This window comes from Bombina bombina, chromosome 5 (assembly GCF_027579735.1).
Source record: "Bombina bombina isolate aBomBom1 chromosome 5, aBomBom1.pri, whole genome shotgun sequence".
Lineage (NCBI taxonomy): Eukaryota > Metazoa > Chordata > Amphibia > Anura > Bombinatoridae > Bombina > Bombina bombina.
The window spans coordinates 712,552,943-712,571,056 of NC_069503.1; the positions used below are offsets into that span (position 1 = coordinate 712,552,943).

Genomic DNA, 18,114 nt, shown 5'->3' on the forward strand with positions numbered 1-18,114 from the left:
AATTTTTTTAGATGGAATTAGCATTTTTGTTATTTGAAACCACAACCCATTAAAGTAGGTTTTTGAGCTTGCAGGGAAATCAGATCTCATTATTTTATCACTTTCTGTACACGCACATGCTTCTTTTTATTATCTCTGTCTGTAAACCAAAGCCAAATACTTAGATAAAACAACTGAAAATTAACATTTTATTATTCATCTTTTCTAACTCCCACTAGGAGCATAATTATTTATTCTGCTAGTTACATCCAATACATAAAGGGACTTAAAACCCCATAATTTTATTTCATGATTCAGATAGATCATACCATTTTAAACAACTTTTCAATATGCTTCTATTATCAAATGACCTTCATTTTCTTGTTATCCTTTGTTGAAGGAGCATCAATGCACTACAGGAAGCTAGCTGAACACATCAGATGAACCAATGACAATAGTCATATATGTTCAGCCACCAATCAGTAGCTAGCTTCCAGTAGCGCATTGCTACTTCTGAGCCTACCTAGGTAAGATTTGGGGCAAAGGATACAAAGAGAAGGAAACAAATTAGATTAAAGAACTAAATTGGAAAGTTTTTTAAAATTGTAAGCTTTATCTGAATTATGAAAGATAAAATTGGGTTTCATGTCCTTTAAAGTTTAGAAATGTACAGTACATGTAGGGGAAAATAAGCTATTTCACATGTGAAAATAAAGGTAAATGAGCTATTTCTAATACACTCTAACAGGTAAAATTAATCATTGGGAACAAATTAAAGTTGAGAAGAATGTATCCTTTATTCACTTTTTAATTTGAATTTCAAATTAACAGATCATATGTATGTTATGTTTAGATCTGTTTATTTGTATTTTTTGTGTGTAACTGTACTGCACATAATTCCTTCTTGAAGTCCTTAGTAAAATATATGTCAGTTTGATTAATGAATGTGCAAATTTATACAATTTCTTAATTATACTAAATAGAGAACAGTAAATTCAGCATACTTTGGGATAAAATGCATACGCTAATAAAATACATTTTAGCATTTGAAGTGATTATAAATCTGAGCTTTAAAAATGCTAGGATTTACTATCAATAAAAATAAACTGGGCTTTCAGTGACGAGTTTCTAAAAAAAAAAGGGGGTGCTAAACAAACCCTTTCTGTGACGCGGCTTCTCTCTAAAGTCAGCTCCACCGGCCGCCCACAGCACAGTGTTCTTTACCAATGAGGTGATGTTTTCACCTCTAAACCAATAGCCATGCTTGTCATCTGACAGTGTTCTGTATGCTTGCACGGCTATTGGTTTAGAGATGGAAACATCACCTCATTGGTACAGAGCGATGTGCCTTGGGCGGCTGGAGCTGCTGACTTTAGCGAGGAACCGGGGCACAGAAAAAGTTTGTTTAGCACATTTTTTAGAAACTCATCACTGAAAGTCCAGTATAAAAATGCTAGAATTTACAGTCACTAAAAATGTATTTAGTTGCTTTACTTTAAACAATCATTTGTTCCAACATGTGTGCCAATGTTTAAACATGCTTTACCATTATAACTCCAGAAGACAGATGCAACTTGTTAATAACAACATGTTTAGACTCTGAGCAGAAGTATCATTTGACAATCTAGCAACAATTTTTGTTTAACTCAGATGGATGTGTCAGTGCCAGACAGAATACTCGTTAATGGGACATAAAAGGGCATACAAAATACTCTGTGTGATAGCATTTTAATATTGCACTATTTCTAGCATATTACTATGTGTTTAGCTTTATGTTTGTTTAACCCTTTTGCAGGGGTAAGAGTAAGCTCCAGAGCAGAAATACACTATTGCTAAACACATCTGGTGATCCAATGACAAGAGGCAATTGTATGTAGCCACCAGTCACCAGCAAGGTCCTAGTAGTGCATTGGTGCTCAAAGAACATTTGATAAATTGTATGGTCTAACTGAACCATGAAAGTTCATTTTCGACTTTCATGTACCTTTAACATTAAACAAGCTTACATGGTACAGTGGGAGGAAAATTTGGATCATAATTAACTGTAATATTTATGTAATATATTTTGTGATATATACAAATATTATTTCTAGAAGAATATGAAACCAATGTAGTATTTTATTAAATAATGCATTTGGTGTTTCATCTTCAATTTTAGATTTACACTTGATGGCTTGTAAATATCACATAAATATTTTATGTGCCGCAATTATGTTCCTTTATTTAATGAGAGTATAGTATTCTGCAGTTCTCTGAATAAAATACAGTATCATCATTTGTCACACATTCAATAAACGGAGTGGCAAGTCTGAGCTATGTTTCATGATTGTAAACCATCACCATTGGACAGATAGATAGAAAGCTACAGCATAAAACAGATCAACAAGAATAACAACATAAAATTCAGTACAGGAAAAAGAAGCATTCACCTAGAAATTATTTTAGACATAATCTTTGAAAAAGGTTAAGTTTTTTAAATTATTATATTGTCCATTTCTGTTTTCATCCCATAAGATATATTGGATATTTGTATTTAAAGGAGTTGCATAAAGTAACATGTTAATATTACCCCCCTTTAAATCAGTAGTCAGTATTTTCATATCTGTAGTTCTGTGCTGGAAAGCTGTTCCCCATGCAAGGGCCATACCGATAGAAGTCCATGTTATCTGCTCTCTCTGACTTTGTAGGAATCTGGTCCTGATAGCCTAGAGCTGTTTTGATAACACCAAAATCATCTTGAGCTTTTATTTCTGGATACACACCTTCTGCACAGCTGTCCGGCATGTGTGTATAGTTTTGCAGAGTTTTAACGTCACATACATTGTCGCTGTACTTCACTACAGGAGGCTTGTAGGCCTGGTATGAAACCTTAGTTGTTGTTGTAATAACAGTCTGCAAAGCTGGAGCAACTGGTGATGGAGTTCTACCAAACCTGCATGGGTACTCCCCATTGTAATATGAATGATTGGTGCTTCCCTGGAACTGTCCATAGTCACTTCGGTCTCCATAGCCCGCTTTACCAAAGATCTGTTTCCATCCATTATGTTTACCCGTACCATCATAGTTCCTTTCATGTGCGTTCAAGACACCAAGGTTTATTTGGGGCCCATTACCTTGACATCGATCAGCTTCAGCTACACCACTTACTGGCTCCTTATAAAGTGGAGGATATGTATTTGAATTGATGTAGCCAGGTACAGGAATGTCATACCCACATGGTGCTCTGGGCATATATATTCTTGTATTGGAACATTTTGGAAATGATGAAACAGCATCACCCTGATATCCTTGAGAATCATAGGTAGATTTATAAGGATCTGCATTTGGAAATGAGGTGTAATGTTGAGCTGGAATAGTGAAATTACCATCTGCTACAAGACTGAAGCGATCTGATCCTTCTAAACAAGAAATTGGGATGTTGGGAAAATGGCCGCCACTATCATTATATCTTCCCACCTGAAAAGTAAGATAAACACAATTAGACAAAAGATCACATTTATTTTTTTTCATCTCAATTTTGTCAAACACAATTTTTGTTCAGATTTGAACTTACATTTCAATCATTCTTTAAAAAAATATTTATTATACATGTGACATGATTCCTACTTTTTTTAAATTTATTTTGATTAAAGCCTGTCCTAATCCTTAAAAAAACCTGGTATGTTTATGGTTTACTTGGAAAAATCAGGTGCCTTGTTCTGAGAACCCCAATCAGCAATATAATAATCTATCAGCACCAGTTTATAGAGTTTTCATCTACTTTAACAACTGGAAAAACCACGTTTACATGTTTCATAGCGCATGTCATGGCTTTTTTTATAGCTTAATTTAATGTTCAAGTTTTTAGGCATTCTCATTCACATATTAGTTTACAAAATAATTTCCTCCGTGTAATAAAAAGTAAAAAATATATTGTTAATAACACATTTAAACTATCAAACATATTTAACTAAAATATAATAATCAGAATTCTATTTATGATTGCAATAAAAAAATAATTGCAGAATAATGCAAAATGATATGAAGCTCTTATTTGTATGCGTCATGAACTGACAGTGATCAGATACCTTTGGAAGTCATCAATAATAATGAATCAATTTGCCATCATAATTCAAGTTTGATTAAACTGCATACATTTTGTTTTGTTTAGGTCTAGGAAAATATTTGCAAAAAGCCTCCAAAAGGGATTTTTTTAGCAATCTGATTGCCAGAGAACCTAATGTTCCAGTTATATTGTATAAGTAATTTGGGTGTCTTATGTAATTTAAACATAAACCCTTCTAATGGGTTGGTAAAGCTAAGAGAAGGAAGCTAATAACCACATTAGCTGAAATGGATTTTTTAAAATAAATATTAAAAAGTGAATTGGATTTTACTACAAGTTAACTTTAATTGATAGAATAGGGGATTACTGTTAAACTCAAGTGTGCCCTGAGCCCTTTTTGTTATATTAATACATCTATGCTTAAAACAGTTAAAAGGAATATTAATTTAACCCTAAAAATTATTATGAATATAAAAGAGTAAGAACTAAAATGTTAAAATATTTTTCCATTAACAAAAAAAAAGATTAAGGGGTAGATTTATTAAATGTCGGACGGACATGATCCGCTGTAGCATACAGCATACACTGTTGGCATTTAACATTGCACAAGCATTTCTAGTGAAATGCTTGTGCAATACTGCCCCCTGCACATTCGCGGCCAATCGGCAAAGTCAATCATCCCGATCGTATCTGATCAGGATGATTGCTGTCCGCCACCTCTGCGGTGTTGGATGAATTAAGGAGCAGCGGTCTTAGACCGCTGCTTCTTAACTTTTGTTTCTGGCGAGCCTGAAGACTCGCGTGGAAACTGCTGCATTTGCAGCTTAATAAATCGTCCCCCATTTGCTGTTTAAATTTATTTTGAAGCTAACAGTAAATCTATGTTTTGGCATAAATGATTCCCAGGGATCAGTTCCTCACTGGCTGATTAGGACAACTTCAACAGCTCTGTTTTTGATAAAGAAAAACTTCCACAAGTATAAAAACAAAATGTAGTTTTTATAAGTACAGCAAAATTCACCCCCCCCCAAAAAAAAACCCCAAAAAAAACCCCACTGTAATACATTTTAAAATGTTGGGTTTTTTTAGACGAATCAACAAAACAAATGTCATTAATGCATTAATGTTCTTTTTTTATACTTTTAGTTCACATGGACAGTTCTGAATTAGCAAGTTAGTGTATGTTTTATTTTACTCTTACGATGTATGTATTGTGCACTAGTGACTAAAGCTTAAATATAAGTTTAACAATAGTAATTATTATTTTTATTATTGCTGTTGTAATAATATTATTTGTAATACTAAGTAAAGTATATGTATATAGAACTTTTTCTAAGGATTCACAGACAAAATATATGAGCTAATGTGTGAGATGGTAATTTCATGACGGCTTATGGGTTAAACGATGTATGTTGCATAAACACAACTATTTCCGACACTAAGGATTCCATCAATATAGTTAATGTACAAAGTCATGTCAAGTTCAGAGATTTTTGTTCTAGTTCCCCTTTTTGCTGCTGATGGAGTCATTTTTACACTGTGAAATAGTGACACTTGACCAAACAATACATTAAATTTCCCTCCTTATATCTCAAATACAAATTAATATACCAAAAAAAATTAAACAATGGGATTTTTTAATGTTTCGTAAAATATGCAGTCCCAGAAGAAAACTGCTAGACTCAGCAAGAAACTTTCAGGTTTGTTGCGGACTTCTATAACATGATTGGCATGACTCTATGACTGAAAACAGCACAGGGGTTTTTAGTCCTTACAGAATGAATTTGACAACAATGGAAAGTTATTACAAAACAAACACCAGGTGTAACTTGACACCTTTCAGCCACAAATGTGAATTAAAACCGGATTGTTCAATTTTGAAGGGACACATTGGAATTGTTGTCACTTGCAAAATGGGGCATCTGAGTATAGAAATTCTACTAATTGAATTTCATACAAATCTGTATTACACACACACATATGTGTATATATATACATATATATATATATATATATATATATATATATATATATATATATATATATATATATATATATATATATATATATATATATGATATACATACAGTGTATGTATATATATATATATATATGTATATATATATATATAAACTGTCTGAAATTTTCAATATCACAGTTAAAATTCTGCAGAAAGGTGTCAGCACATATTGCTATTTGTGGAATAGGTATATCATATATACATAGGTTATGATGTGCCATTTCTGGTAATCAAGCAAACATATTTGCTACTCATCAGTTAACTACAGGAGTGTTGTAGTCAAATACTTGAGAATCTAACAGAGTTGTTATGGCCCCAGCTTAAATTACTTAAATAGACATGAGAGTCCAAATCAAACATTCATTGTTCAGTTAGAGCATGCAGTTGTAATGGGCTTTTCAATTTACTTTTTTTTTATCAAACTGACTTTGTGTTTGTGGTATCCTTTGTAGGAAAGCATACCTAAGTAGGCTGAGGAGTAATGCCTTACTGAGAACTAGCTAATGATTGGTGGCTACACACATTTGTCTTCTGTCATTGGCACACCAGATGTGTTCAGCTAGGTCCCAGCAGGGCATTGCTGCTCTGGATCTGAATTTAAAGGGATAGTCTACTTGATGTTTTATTTAAAAAGACAGATAACACCTTTACTACCTATTCCTTGGCTTTGCATAACCAACATTGTTATATTAATATACTTTATAACCTCTAAGATTGCCTATTTCTAAGCTTCTGCAGGCCACCCCATATGTCAGTGCTTTTTATTAGCTTTTTAAATCTTGCACAACAGCCAAACAGTGCTAGTTCATGTGTGCCATATAGATAACTTTGTGCTCACTCTCATGGAGAATAATAATGATTATACAATAACCAGCATTTGGCTAAGATGCAAGATTATAAAAAGCACTGAGTTAAGGGGCATTCTTAAAGGGATACTAACCCCACTTTTTTTATTTCATGATTCAGATAGAGCATGCAATTTTAAGCAACTTTCTAATTTACTCCTATTATCAATTTTTCTTTGTTCTCATGTTATCTTGATTTGAAAAAGCAGTAATAAAAGGTTAGGTGCCGGCCCAGTTTTTTAGTTCAGCACCTTGGTAGAGCTGCTGATTGGTTTGCTACATTTAGCCACAAATCAGCAAGTGCTACCCATGTGCTGAACAAAAAATGGTCCGGCTCTAAAGCTTACAGTACTGCTTTTTCAAATCAAGATAGCATGAGAACAAAGAAAAATTGAAAATAGGAGCAAATTAGAAAGGTGCTTAAAATCTCATGCTCTATCTGAATCATGAAAGAAAAAAAATCGGTTTAGTATCCCTTTAAGATGCTTAGATAAAGGGAATCACAGAGGTAAAAAGTATATTAATATGGGGGGGCGGAGCCAACTATCAAGGAGAGCAGACGTGTGCCCATGGAGCTCCCATACTTTAATTAATTAAAGATGTGCATGACTATAATTCTCAAGTGACCTAAACTTATAAACGCTGTAGAACTCAAGGGCAATCACACCTGTGTACTGACTTGTCAACAAATCTTTAATAGGTGGCATTTTACATCACTTCAGCCGCATCAAGGTCTTGAGGCCTGCTATATCTGTCGGATCAGTTAGAGTATAAACCCTGCTACAGATTAAGAAGAACCCTCACCTTTCTACTAAAGAGATGGACCCGGAGACCGCATTGCACAAGTTTGAGGACCGCTGCTATGAGATCTTAGAGGATCACTTCTCAGAGATGAGAGATCTACTTATGCAGCTATGTGACCTGTTCTCTGTCCCACATGGAGGGCAAGATGGCGGCGATAAACTCCGACCTTCTAACGCGGTCTGTCTCCAGTCCCTAAGTGATCCGGAACTGACAGCGCTCCCGAAAACCACAGCTATTTTGGCCGAAATATGTAAGCAGCAATACAATACAAGCTGCGAGAAACTACAGGTTAACCTAAGAGAGCTGAGGCCTGAGTCTCACATTCTAGCAGCTACGCCGATTGAGGATCCGAATCTAAGCGCTAACCTGGGAGATAGTGAGGGAACGACATCGCATGAGCTGGCTTGTGTAGTGGGGTTAGATCAATTGCCCCCAAGATGGACTGATGTCTACGATCATCAAACCTCTTGTCGCAGAGGGACTGTTCCGGTCCCTTCTCCATGGTCCTGGGGCCTGTCGGATTCAGTACAACTGTCAGAATCTAGAACCGCATTGGTCACTGGTGTCGGTTAGAGGACAGCTTTGCCGGGAGTTTGTGGCAACTTGGATCGTCATAGGTGACCAGGGAAATAAAGATTCAAGATGCCTTAAGACACTCCGTGCACACAACTCTGACACATACACTCTAGTCGAGTTTCTATACAGTTCTTGTTCATATTACCGTGTTTACCTGGATCAGACTGTGCCCTAGAAGTTATTCATAGGTTTTACAAGATGCCTGCGATGACTGTCATGATTGAGGTTGCAATTATCTCTCTAATCAGTTTGGGAAACTTATTTTGATGTGGTCTGTTTATTTGATTGTCTGTTGGTCACTTGACACACTAGATCTCTGTTTCACAGTTTCCCTTACTATAACGTTATGTTTAGATTATGGATATACACTCTACAAATAATACCTTTTTCTTAGGTCCTTAAACTTTAACACCCCCTTAGAAATTTTGTACACCACTGTGTTAGCAGTTTCCAGATACACAGCAATGGAATTAGCTACATAAAACACTATAGTTAGCTATTATCTAGCTTAGGTTTTCCCAGAGACTGACGCATCTCTAATACATATGGCCCTATTGCTAGTACTAACTTGTCCTGTGGGGTATACAATTACATATATCTCTTCTACACCAGAACTCCCTAATATTTTATAAAGATGCAAATATTCTATTTATGCACTCGCGTTTTATTAGTTTCTTTACATTTCTATTGTCACTTAATGAGCATAATTTGTGTGATTTATAACTGCAGCCCATTCACTCTGCAAACATGAGCATATAGTTCTAGGTAAGGGATAATTATCATAAACATCTAGTATAATTTTTACTTTAGCCTGAATACAACCCTTAGTCTACATCATATCCCCAACCTGTTTAAGTCTTTTGAAAGTTTTGGAAGGGTAGACCTCTCAGTTTCATTATGTTTTAAATATTGAGTTGTGAAATGTTTGTTCTACAGTTGTCAGATCCTGCTGTTTACTATTTCCATAAGTATTTTATACTGTTATATATCTTCTCATATACCTATTTAATCTGAGGAGAGATGGGTTGCTATTTAGTTTGTGCGTAAGAGTATGTTCTTCTCATGATAGCTTGAACCTATGACATGTTTAATCGACCAGATCCAAATTAAGAAATAGTCATTGCGCCCTAGCTGAATTAGTGCCTGGCGACATCCCCCTGACCAAATATTACTGGTGAACATATCGTATTCATTTTAATGCAGCGCGTTTGATGTTTTAGTACCCATTCACCCATTCATTTTAATACCCTCCAAAACAGCTGCTTCTCCATACAGAGTACCCTACATGCTTACTGTTGGCTGTGTGGGTAACGTTATATTATGTTAAAGTTACAAAGTCGCCCATATTCTCATGACAAATATCACTTCAGTCAATGTAAACATAGTTCTTCACCCTTACTTATAGCATATCTAAAAAACCTCAGAGACCTGAACATACCCATGAGTGTAACACTTTATCTAGCTCCGCCCCCTCATCCTTACCCTCCCCCTTACCTTACTTTAAGCGGCTCTTGTCCGCTGCACCCCCCACCCACTTTCTTGCTAACTAGCTAAGCTCACTACCTATACGCAATAAACTTAATATGAGGAAACTGTATATTAACTATTATTCCTTAGAAATCACAAGATAGGTTCCTACTAATCTGCTAATATGTAAGCCTTTTCCATTATACCAGACAATTTTTATTTTACCTGAGCTTTAGCTACCATAACCTATTATATATTAAAAATGAGGTCACTATTAATGCAACTCAACATTGTGTAACACATTGCTCATGGTCTTCCTATGTAACTTTGTCTGTAGAGTATTACCTATTAACTTAAGTTCATCCTGCAGCATAGTTTGAACATAGATTCCTCATGTAGATGCGTACCAATATGCTGCCTATGTTACATATATTGTTGATCCATATTGCTTGTTCTTAGAGGTTTATCTCTCCATTTTGTTTCATAACCTAACTGTATAATGCAATGTTGAGCTGTTGCTCATATGATTTATGTATATTGTGGAAACCTCAATAAAAAAATATATTTAAAAAATAATTAAAAAAAAGTATATTAATATAACAGTGTTGGTTATTCAAAATTGGGGAATGGGTAATATAGGAATTATCTATCTTTTAAACAATAACAATTTTTAAGTAGACTGTCCCTTTAACTATGCATTTAATACCTTTGCGGGAGTTAAACACATAGCTAGAACATTTTATTATTGAACTAATACTTGCATATAATTCATTAGCACATTTAATATCCTTTTAAAGGGACACTAAACACAAAAAAATTAAAATGCTCCTGCAATCCCCCACACTGCTCACTATAAGGAAAACTGTGGGGGTGATTGGGCCATAGCCTTATTTAGAGTGTAGAAGCCACACACATGATTTGAGAAGGATTTTATTTAAAGGTGCTCTGCTTAATTTATTCAAAAATATCTTAAAGTGGTTACTAAAATGTGACATTTGTACAGTATTAAAAGTTTGACATATCAAGGATAGGATGTGTTTAAATGAGATACCCCCATTACATAAGAGTGGATTTCTATTAACAATATGTTTTTTTTTATTTGAATGAATAACACTTTTAGTTGGGGAGAGGTACTTTGCAACCCCTTTTCATTACTGCACAACCAAAAGTGCCATCTGCCCTAAGTTTGCAAGATAGCGCTAGTGCTTCTTTTTTAAATGCCTAGTGCTCTAGGCAGAGCAATGGAAATAGAAAGAAATTGGGTATTATAAAAAAGTATGGAAGGAATCAGAATTAGAAGATGTGGTCCCCACCTGTATGCCCTGAACCCCAAAATATTATGGTCAAGAACCATCCCCGGACACTAGCGCTAAAATAAACTTCTCTAACAAATTAAAGCATTTTATTTTTTCAGTTAGAAAGTCCCTGTAGGCATGTTTTACCCAAACAATTTGGTCAAAATAGAATAATATTTAGGTAAAGTTGTAAAGAAATATGAGATTTCCCCATATAAAATCTAAATAAGGCTATGTATATGCATAACATCAGGAATAATGTGAAAAGGCAGCAAATTCTGTCTGCATGTCTGTGCTTAGAGGCACATTAATATAGGCCTGCACCATGATTATATTAGCAAAATATAAGAGGGTTTATTAGGTGTACATACAGAGAAGCAAAAACACAACACTCCAAATACTATATGCTAATGAGTATCAACTTATTTGTTGTAAATGCTTTTTAATATTAGTATTAAAATCAGAATTCCATGTGCATGAATTTATTAAGTGTCATGTTGCACCCACTATATTTTACATAATATAGTTTAATGCAGTTACCAACATCCTTTACAAATATTGTTGTTGTATTTGTAATATTTACATTGCAGTTTTTATCAGGTCATTTTTGTTTTATTTTGACATTTATTTTCACCTAACAGAATACCCATAATTAAGGATTTACTCAGAATATATAGCATTAAAAGTTACTGGTGACTATAACTTTATAGTCTCAAAAAATCCTCCACATGATTGGATTGATATATAAATGAGAGCAATAAAAATAAAACGTATTTATTTATTATCGGTTATTTGTAGAGCGCCAACAGATTCCGCAAAACACAACACATCAGTATTTTAATCCATTGTCTATCAGAGATTTTATAGCAATCCAATAATGTTCTCTCAATAAGTCTGTAATTTACCTGGACATCTATTAACTTCTTTTTCTGGGAAATCTGAGACGATGACAAATGCCTTTTCACTGCGCTCCTTCTGGCTTCTGTCTCTGATTTACTTTCTGGTCTGGGATGGTCATGAACTCCCTTGGCCTTTCATAAAACAAAGAAATATTACATGAATTTGCAAAGCAGTATTTTTAATTGGAAAACTTTCGATTGTGACTCATAATTTTGGGCATATTAATTGTTTTGTGACTATAAACTCAGTTATAAAAGTATTTAGATAGCCTATTTGAAGGAATCCATATCTGTTATCCTGTAAGCTCAAGTCAGTTGTAACAGTATCCTTTACAGCCAACTTAAATATCTAAAAAAACAGCTGAAGTTGTTTATTTAAAAAATAGCCATAATGCTATTAGATGCATAAAAAAATAAAATCAATTTGCAACTAACTTTGGGCTAGATGATGAGTGGTGCGCTAACTATAGCACAAGCAATATGGGGTATATAATAGCGCGAATATTACAAGTTGAAAGTAAACATATTCGCTTGAGCACAGTCAAATTTAATGAGCATTGGGTTAATGTGACTTCAGAGCATTGGTTAAATGTTACGCGAGACAAAAAAGTTGCACAAAACACATCAAAAATACATTTAACAGTACAGTTACACTCATATTAACACTGTCTGATAAAATTTATTTTACATTAAATTAAATTAAAATTGCATTAAAAAGTTATAAGGGCTCAAAGACATGAGGTCTCAGGCAGACGTTAACTTAGAGATACATACATATGCATATAACGGTTTTAACTTAGAGATACTGTACATACATATCCATGTCTAAATATGTATGTGTGTATATATATATATATATATATATATATATATATATGTGTGTGTGTGTGTAACCTTCTTTCAATATATCAAAGAAAAAAAAAATGACTTTAATGCCCATTTAACTCTTCAGCTGACATATAGAAAAAGGAATGCATTGCATGGAATGGCCCCAGTAAACACTATGGGCCAGATTACAAGTGGTGCACTAAAAAATGTTTTGCTCTTGTGTTGAATGTAAAATTTTAACGCGGCCGGGTTAGTGTGCGTATTACAAGTTGAAAGTAAAAAAGCATGAGAGTGAAACCAATGCAAGCTAACCTCAGGACTTCAGTTATTACAACAACATTAACTTCTCCCAATAGAGCACACTGAATAAAAAAAAATAATAACACCTATTGATCGCACACTAACCCGACACACATTAGACCTAAAGCGTTAAACCTGAAGTTATGAATATTTTACATGCCAATGTTCTTCACATAGAAGAAAATTTTCTTTTTATTTTTAAATATATATTTCTATATGTATCTTATTTTGTTTTGGTAAAATATATATCTATATGAATATATACAGGTATTAAATAACTATATATATATATATATATATATATATATATATATATATATATATATAAACAGAAAACGAATCCTCCCTCCAAGATCAGCCACTTGGGTGCAAGTAAGCAAATAATATTTCCAGAACAAAAAATGCATTCTCAGGGTTTTCCAAACAAAAAAGTCATTTTTATAGGATGACGTTTCAGGGATATGAAATCAAAGGGATATCATATCCCTGACTGAAACGTCATCTAACAAAGCTGACTTTTTTCTTTGGAAAAGCCTGAGAATGCATTTTTTATTCTGGATATATATATATATATATATATATATATATATATATATATATATATATATATATATATATATATATCAAATAAGTTTTCCCAGCACTGTTTCTTTAGGATAGAATCCTTTATTGAAGAGACAAAAGATAAAACAAACAGCTACATTTCGGGTCTAGATAGCCCTTATTCATGAGCATGAATAAGGGCTATGTAGGTCCGAAACTTAGCTGTTTGTTTTATCTTTTGTATCTTCAATAAAGGGTGTTATACTAAAGAAACAGTGCTGGGAAAACTTATATGCTATATTTGTATCCAAGGGTCTGCAGGACCCCTTCTGTTCACATACACTCAGTGTATTATCTGGACCTATGCTGGCTTCAAAGTGCTGTACCTACCTCTTGTCTTTATATATATATATATATATATATATATATATATATATATATATATATATATATATATATATATATATATATATATATATATATATATAAATAGCAATAAAAATAAGTTTTTCTTCTATGTGGCGAGCATTGGAATGTAAAATATTATTAAAAAATATTGAAATTGATTAAAAATATTTTTTCATGTTTAAATGTATTTCATCTCATTAACACCTTTGTTCTACGTATATATATGATTGTCAAAAAAGCTACAGATCACTATGTTATCATTTTATAGACATATGTAAGCCACACCAGAAAGTGCTAAATAAAGCCTATACACTCCCCAGACTAGGAGGAAAAATAAAAAAGCACAAATTGTTATGAGGGAAAGTATATTTATTTTTTTCCTGTAAAAAGATCTACTTATTTAATATATATATATTCTAGACTTTGACAACTTTTGAAAGAAAAGCCCATGTCTAACTAAAAATATTTAGTAGAATAAAGTACAAAGAGTGATCAACTTTCTAAAATGCTGCCACTGCTCATTGTATGCATTGGTAACAAATGTGACAGTGCAAATCACTAGTACAATTTAATAACAATCCTTATTAAGATGTATTACTAAACAAGGTCTCTCTGAGAAGTTAATACCTGGAAGAAGATCGCTTTTCCTTCTAGTCGCCAGAAATTAGTGACTGGATAACCACTGTGACCACGACAAGGAATCAGCTCCAGTGCAGAGCTACAGTTGCTGCACAGTTTTTCTACAATAATTATATAATTAATAAAAAGATGTGACATCTGGTTGCATTTTAAAATATAGTTGTTAGTCTGCTCAATTTAAAAGTATCTTGATAAAATATTCTTTTACTTTCTTTACAATTTCAGAAACATGAATTTAGTTGTATAAAAAAGGTGAAACACCTTTACTTGCAGTTTTGCTGTAAGCAGTTACTTCTTTTAATTTGTAGCAGTGATTTCTCGATAATAAGAAACATTTTGCTCTTCCTGGATATTTCTCTTATATACCACTTGTCCTTACCTACTATATCTAGGTCTAAGCATGAGGTATTTAAAATACAGATCACACCTGCAACGTTTAGCTGCAAATTGTTCTAAATATATGGGTCTACAAGTGCTTACTTGACATATAGAGACTGTATAAACTGCAGAAAGCTAAACAGTACTCAGTTTGAAAATAAAGGGTTAAAGGTGTATTAAATAAATACATTGTGTGTAACAATTAAAAGCTTCTGATTGTTGCATTACTAAGCACTAATATAGCACAAGCAGATATAATAGATATGGTTCACAAATAATTGGACCCCAATTTATAAAAGCAGCAGTATCTATATTTTATAAGATACAATGTACAGTAACAAAGATAAAAACAATAACTATATTAATTGCCTGGTATATTATATATTTATTATAATGTTGGCTAGGCTTTGTATAGTATTAGTACCTAAAGTATCATTTCAGTCACTTACTTTGCTGTTTCTGCCGGGCTTTGTCACAGATAGCCGGCCGAAGCTGCAGTTTGCCCCCGTCAGGCAGGGTACAGTTACGGCCACACACCACCACCCCCAGGCAGGACTTCTTCAGAATCTGGCAGTTGTGGTTGTTCGTGTTCCGCATAGCCCATCCGCTGAGGTGGCGCTGAGCGTTCTTATCGTCTCCGCTGTATATGAAGCGCACGTAGCCGTCTGTCCACTCCTGGAAGGGGTCATACTGCTTGAGGTCCTGCAAAGCAAGTCCGTGTCACTGTCACACTAATAGTCACGCAGCTGGCAGAGCGTCAGTACCAATGGATAAGGTTTCCCAATAGCAACAAGCACTAGTTTTACAGACATATTATACTACAATGGGTAGTCTGCAGTATTTTGTCTTGTTATGCCCAAAACGCCCAGCACTAAGTACCCAGGGTCTACAGCATAGTATCACAGCATGCAGTCTAGCTCGCTTGGTTCCATAATAGAATATCACTAGCTAAATAATCGTCTAATATTTCATTTGTAGAGATAAAACACTATCTACAGTAACATGTCAGATATTATTTTTTATTTGGAAGGTGTTGTGTATGCATTGAATGGAATATATTAAATTAACTATTTTTTTTAGTCATGTTGGAATGTATACAATCTTCACAATTTATTTTTATTCTTAGTCAGATGATTGTTAAAATAGATCATAAATTTTACTGGGGAAACGCTAATTTTCTATTGAAAAATGTGTATTGATTTACTTTTGAGACATGGAGGATTTTAATCTCAGATTTTTATCTCCACCATAATGTTAATTTATTTATATATATATATATATATATATATATATATATATATATATATAGTACTCTATCTATAGTTGCTTATCAGTGTCCTACAGAGAGTATAAAACGTAAAAACAGAGAGCAAGACAAAAGAGAGTAAAATATATACCGTAAACTTTCTACACTAGAAGGTTGGTCTGTAACATAGAGAATATTAAAGCAAAACTGATCAACAATAAACCTGTAAATATTATGACTTTTTCCAATGAATGAATCACATCAATATATTTGCAAATAAATGTTACAGGTTCGTTAGGAAATAGCACAATTCTGTCAGTTTGGTTAGTTATTTTTACCCTCTGGAAAAAAAACAAAATCCTGCAAAATGGAACCTAAAGTTACGTTGTGTTTTTCTTCTTGACTAGTTTTAATGTTTTCTTATTGCAATATTCAACCCTGTTTAAATGTGATAATGAAACACATTTTTACATAACTCTGGCAAGTTCTTTTGATTTGTCTACATCCACTGTTAGGCTATAGTAACTTTAGTAACCATAGCTTGCCACAATAAGTGGAGCAATATTAACATATGTGTGTTTAATTACTGCTATATGTGTGAGTATGTATATATATATATATATATATATATATATATATATATATATATATATATATATATATATATATATATATATATATATATATATATATATATATATATATATATACACACACACACCTCTGACCATCCACTTTCACTGTAACACACACACACACATAAATATTTGCATTTGGGATTATATTTTGAAAATGATCATATAATTTCAGGTATTCATAGCAGATTTAGTTTATTAAACAGCAGTAATTTAAGAAATGAGAACTTTTACTAATAGTTCACAATAATAAACTAAAAATAACTATATCTATATATAATAAAATATATAACAGAATGTATTTACATACGTTTGACTATTTTGTATTAGGTATACTTTTGTGTCATAATAAGGATATATATATATAGTCAGCTCTATGAATTATTGACTTTGGATATTCGAATTCAATTCATTTTAGCGTATATATAGCATTGACCCGTTCAATTTGCAAAATAAATAAATAATACTTTTATCTGCAAGAAGCAAGACTAAAGTTATATCAGGTAATTATAACAAGAGCTATTGAGTTAAAGAACCGCTCTCTTTATTTTGGTTTTCAGCCAGCTCATTCTAAATAATTGCTCAATAAATGTTGATCTTATGCTACAAATGTTTTAATAGCACAGATATAAATGATGGCAACTCTATGGAATGATATCAGTATTATACTGCAGATTACCGCCCGCCAAAGGGATTGATTCCCATATATAAATAAATAAATATATATAAGATAAAATAAATCTGTTTCCAGTTTAGCAGCACTCTTCTTACCTGTGGGAGTTTTGGATCATTAATATCCCAGGTGAGCTTCATCCCATAGGAACAGATACAATCAGATTCGTCATAGATATCAGTGGGGACCTTGGACATCATGAGTCTAAGACTCTGCTGTAGAAAATCAAATGAAGGACAATTAATAATCTTCACCAAAAATAAAATAATTTTTTTTTTTTTTTTTAAAAAAAAGAAAGAATTGTGATGAACATTTTTTAACCATCATATTTTTTAGGTTTTATTTAATTATGAAATGTGCAAACAAATCCTTTAAATATGTGTAAAGATTAACATAGGTGAGTTGCTTGCTGATGCGTGCACTATACAGGGACATTTAATGAATCGTGTACATATATCCAGATACAATGAATTGCAGTGGCAAAGCTACTTACCTAGATCAGCTTGTGACTCTGCAGTCTCAGGTGCAAGTAGT

At 33.2% G+C, this 18,114-nt stretch overlaps 1 protein-coding gene across 1 annotated transcript; it reads right to left on the reverse strand.

Moving 5' to 3' along the window:
* Positions 1-2,559: 2,559 nt before the first annotated feature.
* On the reverse strand, positions 2,560-17,777 carry GCM2 (glial cells missing transcription factor 2). Its single transcript, XM_053713101.1, has 5 exons — positions 17,679-17,777; positions 15,476-15,728; positions 14,637-14,749; positions 11,937-12,062; positions 2,560-3,435 (listed from the first exon to the last, which is right to left on the reverse strand). The coding sequence occupies exons 1-5, from the start codon at positions 17,775-17,777 to the stop codon at positions 2,560-2,562; spliced, it is 1,467 nt and encodes a 488-aa protein (XP_053569076.1).
* Between the last annotated feature and the right edge of the window lie 337 nt (positions 17,778-18,114).

Excerpts from the sequence above, each read along its gene's own strand:
- GCM2 (XM_053713101.1), bottom strand. The coding sequence starts at position 17,777 with ATGTCCAAGGTCCCCACTGATATCTATGACGAATCTGATTGTATCTGT. Across the intron at positions 15,729-17,678 it reads ATGATCCAAAACTCCCACAG|GACCTCAAGCAGTATGACCC; the intron begins GTAAGAAGAGTG and ends CTTGCTTTGCAG. Across the intron at positions 12,063-14,636 it reads GAAAAGCGATCTTCTTCCAG|GCCAAGGGAGTTCATGACCA; the intron begins GTATTAACTTCT and ends GTTTTATGAAAG.